We start from the raw sequence: 13416 nt of genomic DNA, 5'->3' as shown, positions 1-13416 counted from the left end.
TTTAAGGGAAGTAATTCATCCAGTATGATCTTTGCAACTGTTTACAGTTTAAATGCATTAACCTATTTCCATGATGCACTTGATGGGTTTTCATAAGTGTGATCTAATTAGCATTGCACAGTTATTGTTTCATGTGTAGGCCTTTGGGAGGTCAATTAACCACACAAGCTGACTATCTCTACAACTCTATAGCATATTGGTCTCTTTTGATAGGAGCCTGTGCAACTGACCACTGGATGAAGATCAGGCAGATGTCTACTGGGCAGGTTAAGAAATGATCTAGCTACAGGTATGTGTATGCTATCATGATGACATGGTTATCAAAAGTGGGAAAAGATTAACTTTTTTTGCCACCTCACCATAGCTGTGGCTCTCTACTGTGTACATTAAAAAACATACTGATACTTTTTGTGGCTTGGGAGGTGCTGTCAGTAGTTAGGCAGGTTTCTGGTTGATAGACTTTGTATGCTGCAGAAAGGACCTGTATTTTGGTCATTTTATAGAATTGAGTCTAAAAGTAGCACTGATTTACATTACTCTGCATTTCAAACATTTTATTTTTGTACGTGCAAATCTCTAGTAACATTCTATCAAAGCATCTATATAAAAAAAAAAACAGCCACAGCAAAGGGAAATTATAACCGGGAATCTAATTATTTACCTTGCAAGGACCAAACACTGTCTATTATTTCTTGAGATAAACAGAAATATTAAAGCTTTCTAGTACAGGTTCGGGACCTGTTGTCCAGAATGCTGGGGACCTGTTGTCCAGAATGCTCGGGACCTGGGGTTTTCCGGGTAACGGATCTTTCTGTAATTTGGGTCTTCATACTTTACTAGAAAATGATGAAAACATTAAATTAACCCAATAGGCTGGTTTTGCTTCTAAAAACCTTAGTTTTTTTTTTTTTTTTTTTTATTACAGAGAAAATGGAAATAATTTTTTAATATTCAAATTATTTGGATAAAATGGAGTCTATGGGAGACGGCCTTCCCATAATTCAGAGCCTTCTGGATAACTGGTTTCTGGATAAAAGATCCCATACCTGTAGCTTTAATATTTCTATTTATCTCAAGGTTACAATTCCCCTTTGTTGCGGCTGTTTTTTTTTTTTTTTTAGCAGGAGAAATATCTGTGCATAGGTAGAGAGAGTAACATTGAAGGGGAACATAAATCATGGCGAGAGGGAGTAGATAATCTCGTGTTATTCTCGGCAAAGGCAGATCCACTCTGGTCATGTGGATTAACTGAAAAGTTATCCAATGCACAATTTCAGCCTGTCGTTTTAGCTGGATACGTAAGACTAGTGTGATGATTAAAAATCTAAATTTATTGAGAAGTTAAAATCATGGCATAGATACACATGGATGCTGCAGGCAGGGGGGAGCATGGCTCGACGCGTTTCGTGACTTTACTAGTCACTTCCTCATGAAGCCAGTGCACCCTCTGCCGATTACTCATATAAATCGCCACTTAAATCAATTCATTAGGTAATCTATCTACCTCACAAGAACCAAACATAGAGTAACTTTGGTTTCCCTGTTTAGCCCAAGAAAGAACAAAAAAATTAATTTTAATACAATGGATTAAAGGTATGTTCAGCACATAACTAACTTATAGAACTGTCACCAATTTGCACCCAAGCCCTATTTCACCCTAGACAGTTGCCTCCCCCTATTTTTAGCTTGACAACCAATGCCTTAGATCAGGGGTCCCCAACCTTTTTCACCCGTGAGCCACTTTCAATTGTAAAAAGTTTTGGGGAGCAACACAAGCATTGAAAATGTTCCTGGGAGGTGCCAAATAAGGGCTGTGATTGGCTATTGGTAGCCCCTACGTGGACTGGCAGCTCTAGGAGGCTCTGTTTGGTAGTACACCTGGTTTTTGTGCAACCATAACTTACCCCAAACCAGAAATTCAAATATAAAAACCTGCTTTGAAACCACTGGGAGCAACATCCAAGGGTTTGGGGAGCAACATGTTGCTCGCGAGCTACTGGTTGGGGATCACTGCCTTAGATGCTCTGACCCAAAAACTTCCACCATTTTTGTCCATCGTGACAACTACTTTGGATGAAATTGCAGAGGAAACAGAAGGATATGTGAATAATATATGCCCTTTCAGGCGTAGCAGACTTTGATATGTTTGTGTAGCATGCTGCAGAGCTGCACCATTAACTGTGCTGAAAAAAAAAGGATTTGTCATGTTAGTCCTCAATTTTTCATATTGAGATACAATTGAGTCCAATACAATGCAAGCTTTATCCATATTTGCTAAATATTTATAAAATATATATATTTTTTTTTTTTAAAAAAAAGCAGATCGTACTAAGGATGTATTTTTCCCTGTCGAAAATCGCAGCTGAGCTCATGTCCTCAAGCTTTTGTCATTGACGTTCCCTTGAAAACAGCATTCTGATCAGAACTAGATCTAGGCCCCAAGAAAATAAAGTACATTGTGCTTTTAGTATATCTGTGCTGTAGCTAAATGGCTGTTAACCTTGCCCACTGTTGTAAAAATATGGAAGAAAAAAAAAAAGCTCAAATCAATGTCTTGTTTATAATATGCCACAACCTACAATTGTCACTAAGTTAATGGGATGTCAAGAGTTCTTGTTGCATGTGAGAGGGGTATAATTATCTGTCATTTTCAAAGCTGCGCTTTTCAGTGCCGTGTAATTTATTTGCATAAACAAGATGAACTTCAACGGACTGGTGGTTTGGGCAGATTTTAAACCCAGCGACCTCTCAATAAATTTAAGATTTTATAGTAAACCATTTCACTTAAGTACTAAGTCAGGCAACATATCATATTCCTCTGTTTACTGAGGCCAGGTTTCCTTTTTTACAATCAGAATGTACATTTTACATTAGGATAATAACTAAATGCATGTAAAATACTGGTGTTCACCAAAATACTTATGATGAGCTAGAAAGGAGTAAGTGTGAGCCTGCCATGCCATTTAGTTAAAGGCATGTGTATACAGGTAAGGGGCCTTTTATTCAAAACGCTGGGACCTGGGGTTTTCTGGATAACATCTTTCCGTAACTTGGATTCATTTACCTTACGTCTACTAGAAAATTATGTAAACAGTAAATAAATAGGCTAATTTTGCCTCCAGTAATTCATGATTCATCATACAGTATCTGTTTGGATTAACTACAAGGTACTGTTTTATTATTGCAAAAAAAAAAAAAGAAATCATTTTTAAAAATGTGGAATATTTGGATAAAACAGAGTCAATGGATGATGGCCTTTCCATAAATTGGGGCTTTCTGGATAACTTGATTCCAAAAAACAGATCCCATACCTGTATAGAGATGTTGAAAATGAGGAATTTCTAAGTGACAGTTGTTAAGCAAACTCTCAGGCTAGTATAAATGTTTTGCACGATGTTTGGTAATACAGCATACTAATATCTATTTTTGTTCCATGTTCAATTAGTGTCCATTTTCAGTACCAGATAACACTATGCAGTGTAAAATGAAAGAAGGTCATGCAGAATTGTGGACAGGGGTGATGCAAATGTGCAGCTGATCTTAATCTTTTGGTTTTAGAATTATTTGCATATACACTTTCTTCCACGCTGAATTAACCGATTATTATCAGTGACCTTGATAAAATAGTTAGTCATGTAAAAGCCGTAGAAGGATCCATCAAAAAGTTATTTTCTCCTTTGAAGGAGGAGGGAGAATTTAGTGGAATTGTAAAACTTTTTATTTATTTATTTTTTTAAATGGGTGCTTACCGTCTTTGTTGATTACCAACAGTGGATAAGCCCTGTTAATGAAGGTACATGCAAGACATTCTAGAACACTGCTGGAAAATGAAATAGAGGTGATATTGCTTTTTGATGAAGAGGTTTAGGATATTGAACTTCTGACAAGGACACACCGGGCCACATGTTAGCAGCTACTTGTTGTGGCTTCAAACTGCCAAAAAATACCCTGCCATAGACAATAGTGAGAATTTTCTTTGCTAAGACACTACGTGTGTGTTCGCAGGGAGATTTATCAGTATTGTCTATATTTTAGATGCTACAATTAGTGCCATGTGACATTGCCCTTAGGTTTACGCACCTTCATGTTTTATTAAAGGGATGGTTCATTTTTAAGTTAACTTTTAGGGGCCTATTTATTAAAACTCAATTTTTTTCTTGTTGAGTTTTTAAAGGGGGATAACCTCTACTTTTTTACGGGTCTGTTTACTAAAGTGCTGTAAATCTGACTTTAAGTTTCCGCATGTTATCGCTGAGAATATTTTTACACCAGAATATTCGCAGCGACTAAGTTTACTAAACAGCGATGCGCTCAGAAGTCATTGCGATCACTTGTGGTAACTACGTTAAGGAACCAGCTTACGTTAGCGGTAATTTTAGCGAGTTGCGAATTTTCTGGCGAAAAATTTAGTTTTTGGGTATATTTATGCTATAAAATAGTCTTGTTTTATGGCGGTTATTATGGCAATTTTTACTGTGACATTTATGGCCAGAAATGCATCTTCAAAGCTCATAAACTTTTTTGACTGACGATTATACCATCCAACAACATCACCAGAGTAACACCAATCAAACATGTCTGCATCATATAAACCCTTCTGCCAATAGAATCATAGGAACAAGAAATGATACCAGTCAATCTCTTTGCTTTATAGAAATGCACAGTTTAATGTAGCCAATCACAATGAAACCAAAAAAAGCGTAGAGGCTGACGAATCCTTGGACTGTGATGCCCGCTGCCAATAATACACCTCTGAGCTGAAATTGCTGCTGTTGCAACAGATAGAAGCAGAAGCCAAAACATCCTGTCAGCAATAGCTACAGATCTCTCTCCTGTCAGCAAAGAATGATGGGTAAAAAAAAAACTGTATTATGGGATATTTCCTGCCCCTTGAGAATTTTCTGGCGAAAAAAATACTTTTACGCCACTACATAGGTTTTGTCTTGTAATTTTGTCTTTAGCACATTTCGCTGTTTAGTAAACCAGGCGTTAATGTGTACGTATCGTTATTTTCAGCGAATGCGATAACTGCCGATCAATTATTCTTGCGCAAGAAAATTCGCAAATTTATATTTACCACAGGCTAGTAAACTGACGATAACATATTTGGCGAAAATTCCGTCTATATATTGTGCGAATATTTTTAACGCACTTTAGTAAACGGACCCCTTAGAGAGGAAAAAAAACTATAGCTGCTAAAAATCCAAAAATACTCCATCAAAAACCCTGTCGAGGTCATGTAGAAGTCAATGGCAAATGTACAATTTGAAGAGGTTGTGATCTGCGTTGGGTTTCGTACGATAATCTGAAAAATTTGGGTTTTCAGGTGACCACTAACCTGATGGGAGTTAGGTTGACTTTGTGTTATAGAATGGCTAAGTCTAAACAACTTTTCAATTGGCCTTCAATTTTTCTTTTTTTATTGTTTTGGAATTATTTGCCTTCTATTTCTTCTGACACTTTCCAACTTTTTTTGGGCGGGGGGGGGTCACTGACCCCATCTAAAAACAAATGCCCTCTAAGGCTACAAATATATTGGTATTGCTACTTTTTATTACTCATTTTCAAATCAGTACATGGTTGCCAAGGTAATTTGAACCCTAGAAACCAGATTAGGGTCAGATTTATCAAGGGTCGAATTTCGAGGGATAATAAACCCTCGCATTCGACCCTCGAAGTAAAATCATTCGAATATCGAATTCAAAGGATTTTAGCGCAAATACTTCGATAGAATAAAAATCATTCCATCGAACTATAAAATCCTTCGAATCGAATGATTTTATTCGATTGATCGAAGGATTTTTATTAGATCGTAAAAAACTTAGAAAAGTGCTTGGGAAGGTCCTCATAGGCTAACATTGAACCTTGGTAGGTTTAAACTGGCGAAGTATGTAGTCAAAGTATTTTTTAAAGAGACAGTACTTCGACTATCGAATAGTCGAACAATTTTTAGTTCGAAGTCGGTCGTAGTAGCCTATTCGATGGTCGAAGTACCCAAAAAATTACTTCGAAATTAGAATATTTTTTCATTCTCGAGCTTAGTAAATCTGCCCCTTAGTTGCATATAACATTTTGTTCACTGTTGGAAGTGCAGTGTATTAATAACAAACTATTAACCAAATACAATTAAATGGACAATATACAGATTCACTGAAAAGAGTGTTCGCCTATACTTTTGATTAATGTACATTTTCTTGTTTTTTTTCCCCTCACTCAAAGAGCTTTTTTATTCATTTTTACTTTTTAAAGAGAGAAAATGTGCTCTTTATTTAGTGGGCTTGTGTAAATTAAGGTGACATACCCATTTAAAGTTACTCTCTTAAAGGATAACTAAAGCTTAACTGGGATTCTATACCAGCCCATGGCAACCAAAGCCCTTTAGCAGTGAAGATACGTGCCAGTGAAGATGCCCCAGTAACGCCCTATTTTCTTTTCTGCTGATTCACTGCACATGCTCTTTGCTGCTGTCAGTTACTGAGTTTAGGGACTGACTCAAAATATACAGTACACATAAATTATATATATCACAATATAAGGCTGCTTAGTAATTAATACAGATAATTAGTACATGGCAGCACAGAAACCAGTGCAACTATCCTCAGAATTTAAAGGAGAACTAACCCCTAAAAATGAATGGCTAAAAATGGCAGGTTTTATACTGAACTTAATGCACCAGCCAAAAGTTTCAGCTTATCAATAGCAGCAATGCTCCAGGACTTTAAACTTGTCACATGGGGCATCACCATTTCGGAAAGTGTCTGCGACACTCACAAGCTCAGTGGGCTCTGAGCAGCTGTTAAGAAGCTAAGCTTAGGGGTCACAGCAAATGAGGCTGGCCTTTAATAGAAGTTGATGCTACAGGGCTGATTCAGTATATAAAATGTTATTTTTAGCCATATTCATTTTTAGGGGTTAGTTCTCCTTTAATCATAGCTTACCTTTTGTTTTGTATGAAGTTGCATCAACATAGCAATCATGGCAACTCATTTATGGTATGGGACTTGTTATCCAGAATTCTAGGACCTGGGCTTTTCCAGATAAGGAATTTTTCTGCAATTTGGAGCTCCATACCCCGAGTCTACTTAATAATAGATTAAATATTAAAGCAAATAGAATTGTTTTGCTTCCAATAATGATGAGTTTTATTTCATTATAATGGGAGTCTAAGAGAAATGTCCTTCCCATAATTCAGAGCTCTTTGCGAATAACTGGTCCCATACATGTATGTAAATGAGTGACGCCTGTTGGTGAACCAGAGGTCCGATGATCTCTTGCCAGCTTCTGCACATATCTGTCCTCCTTAGAAGGTTCCCGGCTGGAATATGATATGAAAAACTAAAACAGTAACACTTAAATGACCACTTCAAGATGCACTGCCAGTGTGGCACATAATGATTTTAATCCGGATTGGATACATTTGTTACAGCAGTGGCACAAGACAAGTTACTGCAAATAATATACAATTCAACAAATGCACTACAGTTCAAAAGAAGACAACAGGATTGTTTAAGCTGCAAGAAAGAAACGTGATACTTTTTTTCCCTCTCCATACTAAACAATTTGAATTGTACTTCTGTTAAAATTTATTCTATTTATTGTATTGGTACATATTGATTGCCTGGTAATTACTTTGCTCAATGGTAATACTATTGAGAAGGAAAAGTAATCAGAAGATCAGCATTTGCCATCAAAGACAACGAATAGAATGGGCGGGGGGGGGGGGGAGTTGTGTTAAAACAATACAAATGGACTTATCAAGAAAGAAAACTAAACCTCGTACAGACACAACAGAGAACACTGAAAACATTTAAAACAACTCTACCTTACACACAGCTATGCAACTTTTAGTTTTCTAGGGCCTACTTTAGGCCAAACCTACAAATATGTGTCCACAGAAGTCATAATATTTGTTGGGAATGACTGCCATCCATTCTGTGCAATGTGGATTAACCATTTCATCGTCACAAAGAATGACAGTGAACAGATATTAAGCAAAAAAAAAATTGTCTTAAGTGGTCAGTCTGTTCCATCCATTATTCAGTTGGACTGCATTCTGGGGATATTTATCTTTACAAGGAAAAGTCCAGTGATATGTCTTTGGCTCTTAATGCCTTTCGCTGCTGGAGAGGTTAAACATCAAGAGAAAGGAATGCTTCTTGTGCAAATCTTACAGGTTTTTATCTCACAGGTACAAACAGAAAAAAATAAAAGTCTGAAGCTGACATCACACTACTTGGCAATGCACTGCCTCAAGGGCAGCAAATGGTCGGTAGGCAAGCCATCATTTCATACCTCAGCTTGACTTTCCAGTCTCAAACAGTGGCAATTATCAATTGATTGTCACAAGATGTCCTGATGTATGTCAATTCGTTAAAAGAAAAACATACATTTAAAGTGATAGTTGAAAACAGCACTGTGTTGGAAGAGGTGGAGAGAAACAACATGGCCGACTTGTTGAAAAATTCCAAGTTTCCGTTGCCAAATAACCATGTTGATGTTTCAGGATATTTATCGGAGTCCTGACCTTTTTCATTACGGTTTGACACAGTATCTACACTGTGCTAGTGAGGGGAATATTAGCCACATCTTCACTGCAGACAAATTGTACAGATTGATCATTGATACTGAAAAGAGCCCAAGGACACACACTGGAAGGAGGTTCTTAGAAAATATTTGGTGTTCTCAGTCCAATGGTCTATGCATGTGGCAAACTTTAAGATCCTATAACAAGTGTTAGTATTTTCTTAGAGCATTAATTAAAAAAATTAAACTTCTGTAGCAGCATCCCCATACCCCATCACAAAAATATAAATAATATATATATTTATTATAGAATCAGGGTACCCTGAGGTCTGCCAGGGTTCCCGTGCATTTTAAATAGACATTTTTTTGTAGTTTGCTATCATTCAAAATTTGAAAAACAATAATTTGTCAGTTCATTATATTTAACACAGCAATTTAACTTAATTCCTTTCCCAGGGTGAAATAAACCAAGTAGCCTTTCCATTTCATGTAAGACTTTCAGATGCATTGACATGTTTTTGCTCTTTTAAGGTGTTTCCATTAGGGATAGGCGAATTTGACCTATTTTGTTTCGCCAAGAATTCTGCGCCGGCGAAATGTTGGCAACGCCCATTAAAGTCTATGGGCGTCAAAAAAACTTTGTTGCGCGGTGAAATTTTTTTGATACGCGTCTGTTTTTTTGACGCACGACGCCATACAAGTCTATGGGCGTCATTTGTGCGGCGAAACAAGGCGAAAAAATTCCCCCATCCCTAGTTTCCATTATCCATTTTGTCCACTAAATATAGAAAGGTTGTAATGTGTACCCTACAGTCACGAATAAGGATATTACAAGGAGGAGTTGAGTGATTGTATAAAAGCACACTGGGTGTTTATATACAGATTGCAGCAATCCCATGGTAACTACTAAAATTATCTTTATATTTAGGGGGTTATTTATCAAAGTCCGAATTTATCTCAATATTTTCTACTACAAACTCTGATCAAATCGGGGTATTGCACGAAACCCAGCGCACATCAAAAAAATCATTGGGAATTTTCCCATTGACTTATATGCAGCCTCGACAGGTCTGAGATGCCAGATTTTCAGATTCGACTTTTCCATCCTCGGGGTTTAATAAATTGCGAAAAATTTGTGATTTTTTAAGAGCCTGATTTTTTTAAAAAAATCATGATTTTTTCTTGATTTTTGCAGTTTAGTTAATAACCCCCTTAATCATTTATGACGTACATTAGGTCGCAAGTAAATATTTGCTCAACTATATCTCTCCCATTATGCAATCAAGCTGACCCTTCTTAAAACGTTATTTTCAATACAATGCTTTTCCTGCGGCCCTGTACTACTAGGGCATTAAATCATAAGGGTGGCTTGGAATGTTTTAAAGAAAGGCTCATCGGTGGCCATAGAGATAATTGGGTAAGTGCCCCTTTGTGTTACCTGGCTATTGTTAAGTTTATTGTAACCTTAGAAATAAGAGCTACATTTGGTTATCAGTTATGAATTTAAGTGACATCTAAATGTTGTCCTAGAAAATACACCCCCTCTACAGTGTGCAACTCCTCTCTTTATGCATCATCTGTTTATCAAACTAGAAGTAGGTAACAAGTGAGTAGGCTATTCATTACATCTGTTTGAAATATATCATCTTTACTACTATTTTCCCATATGCAGCAGGAAAAAGCGACCTGCACTATTTAAGTGTTTTCTCTATTGACTTATAAAGAAGCAGTTGTCCTGCTTCTCAGGTACATCTTGGTATTATATAAAAGCTTTGCTACCCATCAAATTGTGAGTAAACGGTGGAAACTGTAGTCCAGCTAGAGCTGGATAAAGTCACATTTTTATTCCCCCTTCTAAGACCTGACTGAGCATATCCAGCCACCACATTATATTACATTCCACATCTAAAAATGATAACAATAACTAGTGTTTAATATTTCCCAATGCTAAAATGGGTGAGCCCCAAGTCTCCATCAAAATATTTAAAGGTTAGAGTCTAATTCAGTTTCTGTTCTAAGCAAAATGTTAAAACATACAGTAGTTGGTCACATTTTTTTTGTACACACGATGATACTGCATTGCCCATTCCCACTATGGAACAGAGTGAATGAGTGAAAGATGCCGCCTCTTATTCACAGATCAGAGGTGGAATCACATGGTCAAACACACCAAGTAACTCTTAATATTTACACTAAAGTCAGCGGCAAAAAAACCTGTGACAAACTCTTCTTTCCAAATGTTTACCTCAGTTTGTTCACATAGTTTACAAGTGAGTAGATATGCGAAAAAACAAATCTCCATTTAGAAGATTTTCTCAGAAATACAGAACCTGAAAAGTTATTAAACTGCTCTGGAGTGAAACTATAAAGCAGAAAATGGCTGGTGATGTGAAACCTAGTTGTAACTAAAGCATCATTTTCATGTTTTTTTTTTTTTTTCATTTTGCTTAACAATTAAGCTGTTTCACAGACAATTACCCAACAACATCACAGTCTGCACTTGTTGGACTTGTAAGGCTATAACAAAATCATCTAAGAATTAAGATCACCAGCGAGGGAAGATTGTGTTTGTGTGCTCGCTTCTACAATGTGCCGGGTCTGAAATGTGCTAGGAGCTATTCTGTTCACTGAACAGTTCCATATCCAAACTCACAGAATACACAAGAAAAATCCAGATTTCTTAAAACATATCCCAAACCCCTCTGTCCGCCTGTTATAGAGAACTGACGCAAAAGCTGCGTTGTGTTGATTGCTTCCTGATTCTTTTCTAATAAACAAAAAACAACAACAGAAAAACAGTTTCCCCTGTTTTCAGTGTTCAACTTGCAAAAATGACTTGCAGTCAATTCCCTCCCTCTTTTTTAAACCATTTTTGTAATATATATTTTTCTACATTATTTCTTTATGAATAAATATTATCCACTGAAAACCTTAAAAAAAGGTGTTTAAACACAGTGTTGTCAATTTGCTATGTGTTAACTCCTCTACTTGCCATAAAACTTCCTAGCAGAGGGCTTCCACCATATACATACATCCATATGCATGGAGATAGGAATGTATGTATACTTCCGTTGCTCAGACTCTTCTTTCTTTCCATGATGGTAAATGGCAAGTTTAGCGGAAGCTTGTCACTTTTTCACTGCTAATTCCACGGTTTTGCAGTGAAAAAGAAAAGCAGGTACAGCAGCCTTGATTCGCCACTAAGTGTCTTACAAAGCGGAAACTTTCACAATGTTGCTTGTACTGTGAATATTTGTGGAGCGTCCAGGTGGGCTCCCAGGTCGGGTTTCCCCTTCAGGGGTCAGAGCTGGAGGTGTAGGGATGCTAATAATTGCTGTAGTAATCTGCGAAGCTTTGCAGTTTGATCTCATCTCATCTTCGGACTTCAGGTTTAGGCTGGAACGACTAAAGAATAAGAGATTTGTTAATTTATGTATGAAAACATATCTTTGTGCTGCTCATAGCTGGTCATGCAAACCCCAAGTTGAGGAATATCCAGAAATCAGTTCTCATATTAATAACCATGCACTCAATCAATATTCTGACTCACAGGCTGATTGGTCGGATCATTTGGCAGCAGTGAAGATTAACTAATACTCCTGCCAAATCAAGTCACTTGTCTTTGTGTCACCTCTGGTGACAGGTGGTTTCCCAACTAAGTTGGGTTGAAAAAAGACCAAAGTTCATCAAGTTCAATATAATGTCATAGTTACAGTATCTGCTTTCTGACATAAAAAATAGTCAAATTATGGCATTTTATAACAAGGTTATTCAGTATACCTAGGGGTTGAGAAACTCGCCTCAGTGCCCCACTAGGTACAAGGGGTGGCAAAAATGCCGCTCCTAGTACTTTAAGAGCCGAATTCCCAGTTTTCAAACCAGAAATTCTGCTCTTCTAGCGCAGAGTGCCCCTGAGTATAACCAAATGCATAATGCAGTTCAATAGATTTTCGAAAATGCTAGAATGATGTGTAAAATTTACATTTACTTATGGCTGGCATTCATTAGCTTTTTCCAAATTTAATATACTGGTGTAACAAGAAGTTAAGGTAAATCATGGATGTGTAGGAGATTGATGGCTAACTCCCCCTTAATGATTGGCATTGCCTTCTTTTTTTTTTACAATTCCTTCTTATCAATGTCTATCTCATAGTTAAATCAGCCACAAGCATTCCAAACTGCAGTATAGCAAATGATTCTTTCAGATAAAGAGTATTTAAATCTTCTTTGTCCTTTGGAACACAAGCTCAGATCCTGAGTATATACAGTATATCTAGAACTTTTGATGTGCGGGTTGACCTGAAACCTACCAAAAAATCATCACGTGTTGCTTTTCACTAAAGTATGTTTACCACAATCATTTTCTGTCTGTATGCATACTCACCTGGCTGTTAAAGATGGTTGGTCACTGCACTGTATATGGATAGTGCTGAGTTCCTGCATGCTGCGCAACCTTGTAGCCGGCACATTGGAATTAGGGAGATGGGTGGTCTTTTTGTTGCGTCTGGAACAGCAGGAGGTGGTGAGCCCATGGTGACTGGACAGGGATGGACTGCGACTGGATGGGTAGTTTTGCATGGAGTTCTCCCTGCAGTTCTGTTCAAACATCTGCTCATCCATAAACTCATGGTTCTGTGGAGATATCAGGTGTCAGTAGTACTGAAAACAATTTGTGAAGGCAGTAGGCTTATCATAGAGAGCAGTAACATAACACACGTGAGCATCAATTCCAAGGAAACCGTAAATATTGATCTCAGAGCTTTAGGGTAACTTACTGAAAATTATGAAGAATATCAAAACCACTTCATGGGATATGGTGAAAGCTGCTTTAACAGTCATTATAACATTTACTTAAATGTAAACTGTTACTTTAACAAATATACACATTTTGGA

At 37.1% G+C, this 13416-nt stretch overlaps 1 protein-coding gene across 4 annotated transcripts in view; it reads right to left on the bottom strand.

Moving 5' to 3' along the window:
• Positions 1-10379: 10379 nt before the first annotated feature.
• The window catches only part of kcnd3.L (potassium channel, voltage gated Shal related subfamily D, member 3 L homeolog), a 242472-nt gene continuing 239435 nt past the window's right edge, over positions 10380-13416 (bottom strand). For 3 of the 4 annotated variants that reach the window (XM_041580827.1, XM_041580828.1, XM_018244744.2), the window contains 2 exons: positions 12908-13155; positions 10380-11928 (listed from right to left, as the gene is read on the bottom strand). In XM_041580827.1, coding sequence (XP_041436761.1) covers positions 11733-11928; positions 12908-13155 — 444 coding nt within the window. In that variant the 3' untranslated portion in view covers positions 10380-11732. 4 annotated transcript variants of the gene reach the window in all.

The sequence above is a fragment of the Xenopus laevis genome, chromosome 2L (assembly GCF_017654675.1).
Source record: "Xenopus laevis strain J_2021 chromosome 2L, Xenopus_laevis_v10.1, whole genome shotgun sequence".
In the NCBI taxonomy this organism is placed as follows: domain Eukaryota; kingdom Metazoa; phylum Chordata; class Amphibia; order Anura; family Pipidae; genus Xenopus; species Xenopus laevis.
This window is presented reverse-complemented; position numbering and strand designations above follow the sequence as displayed.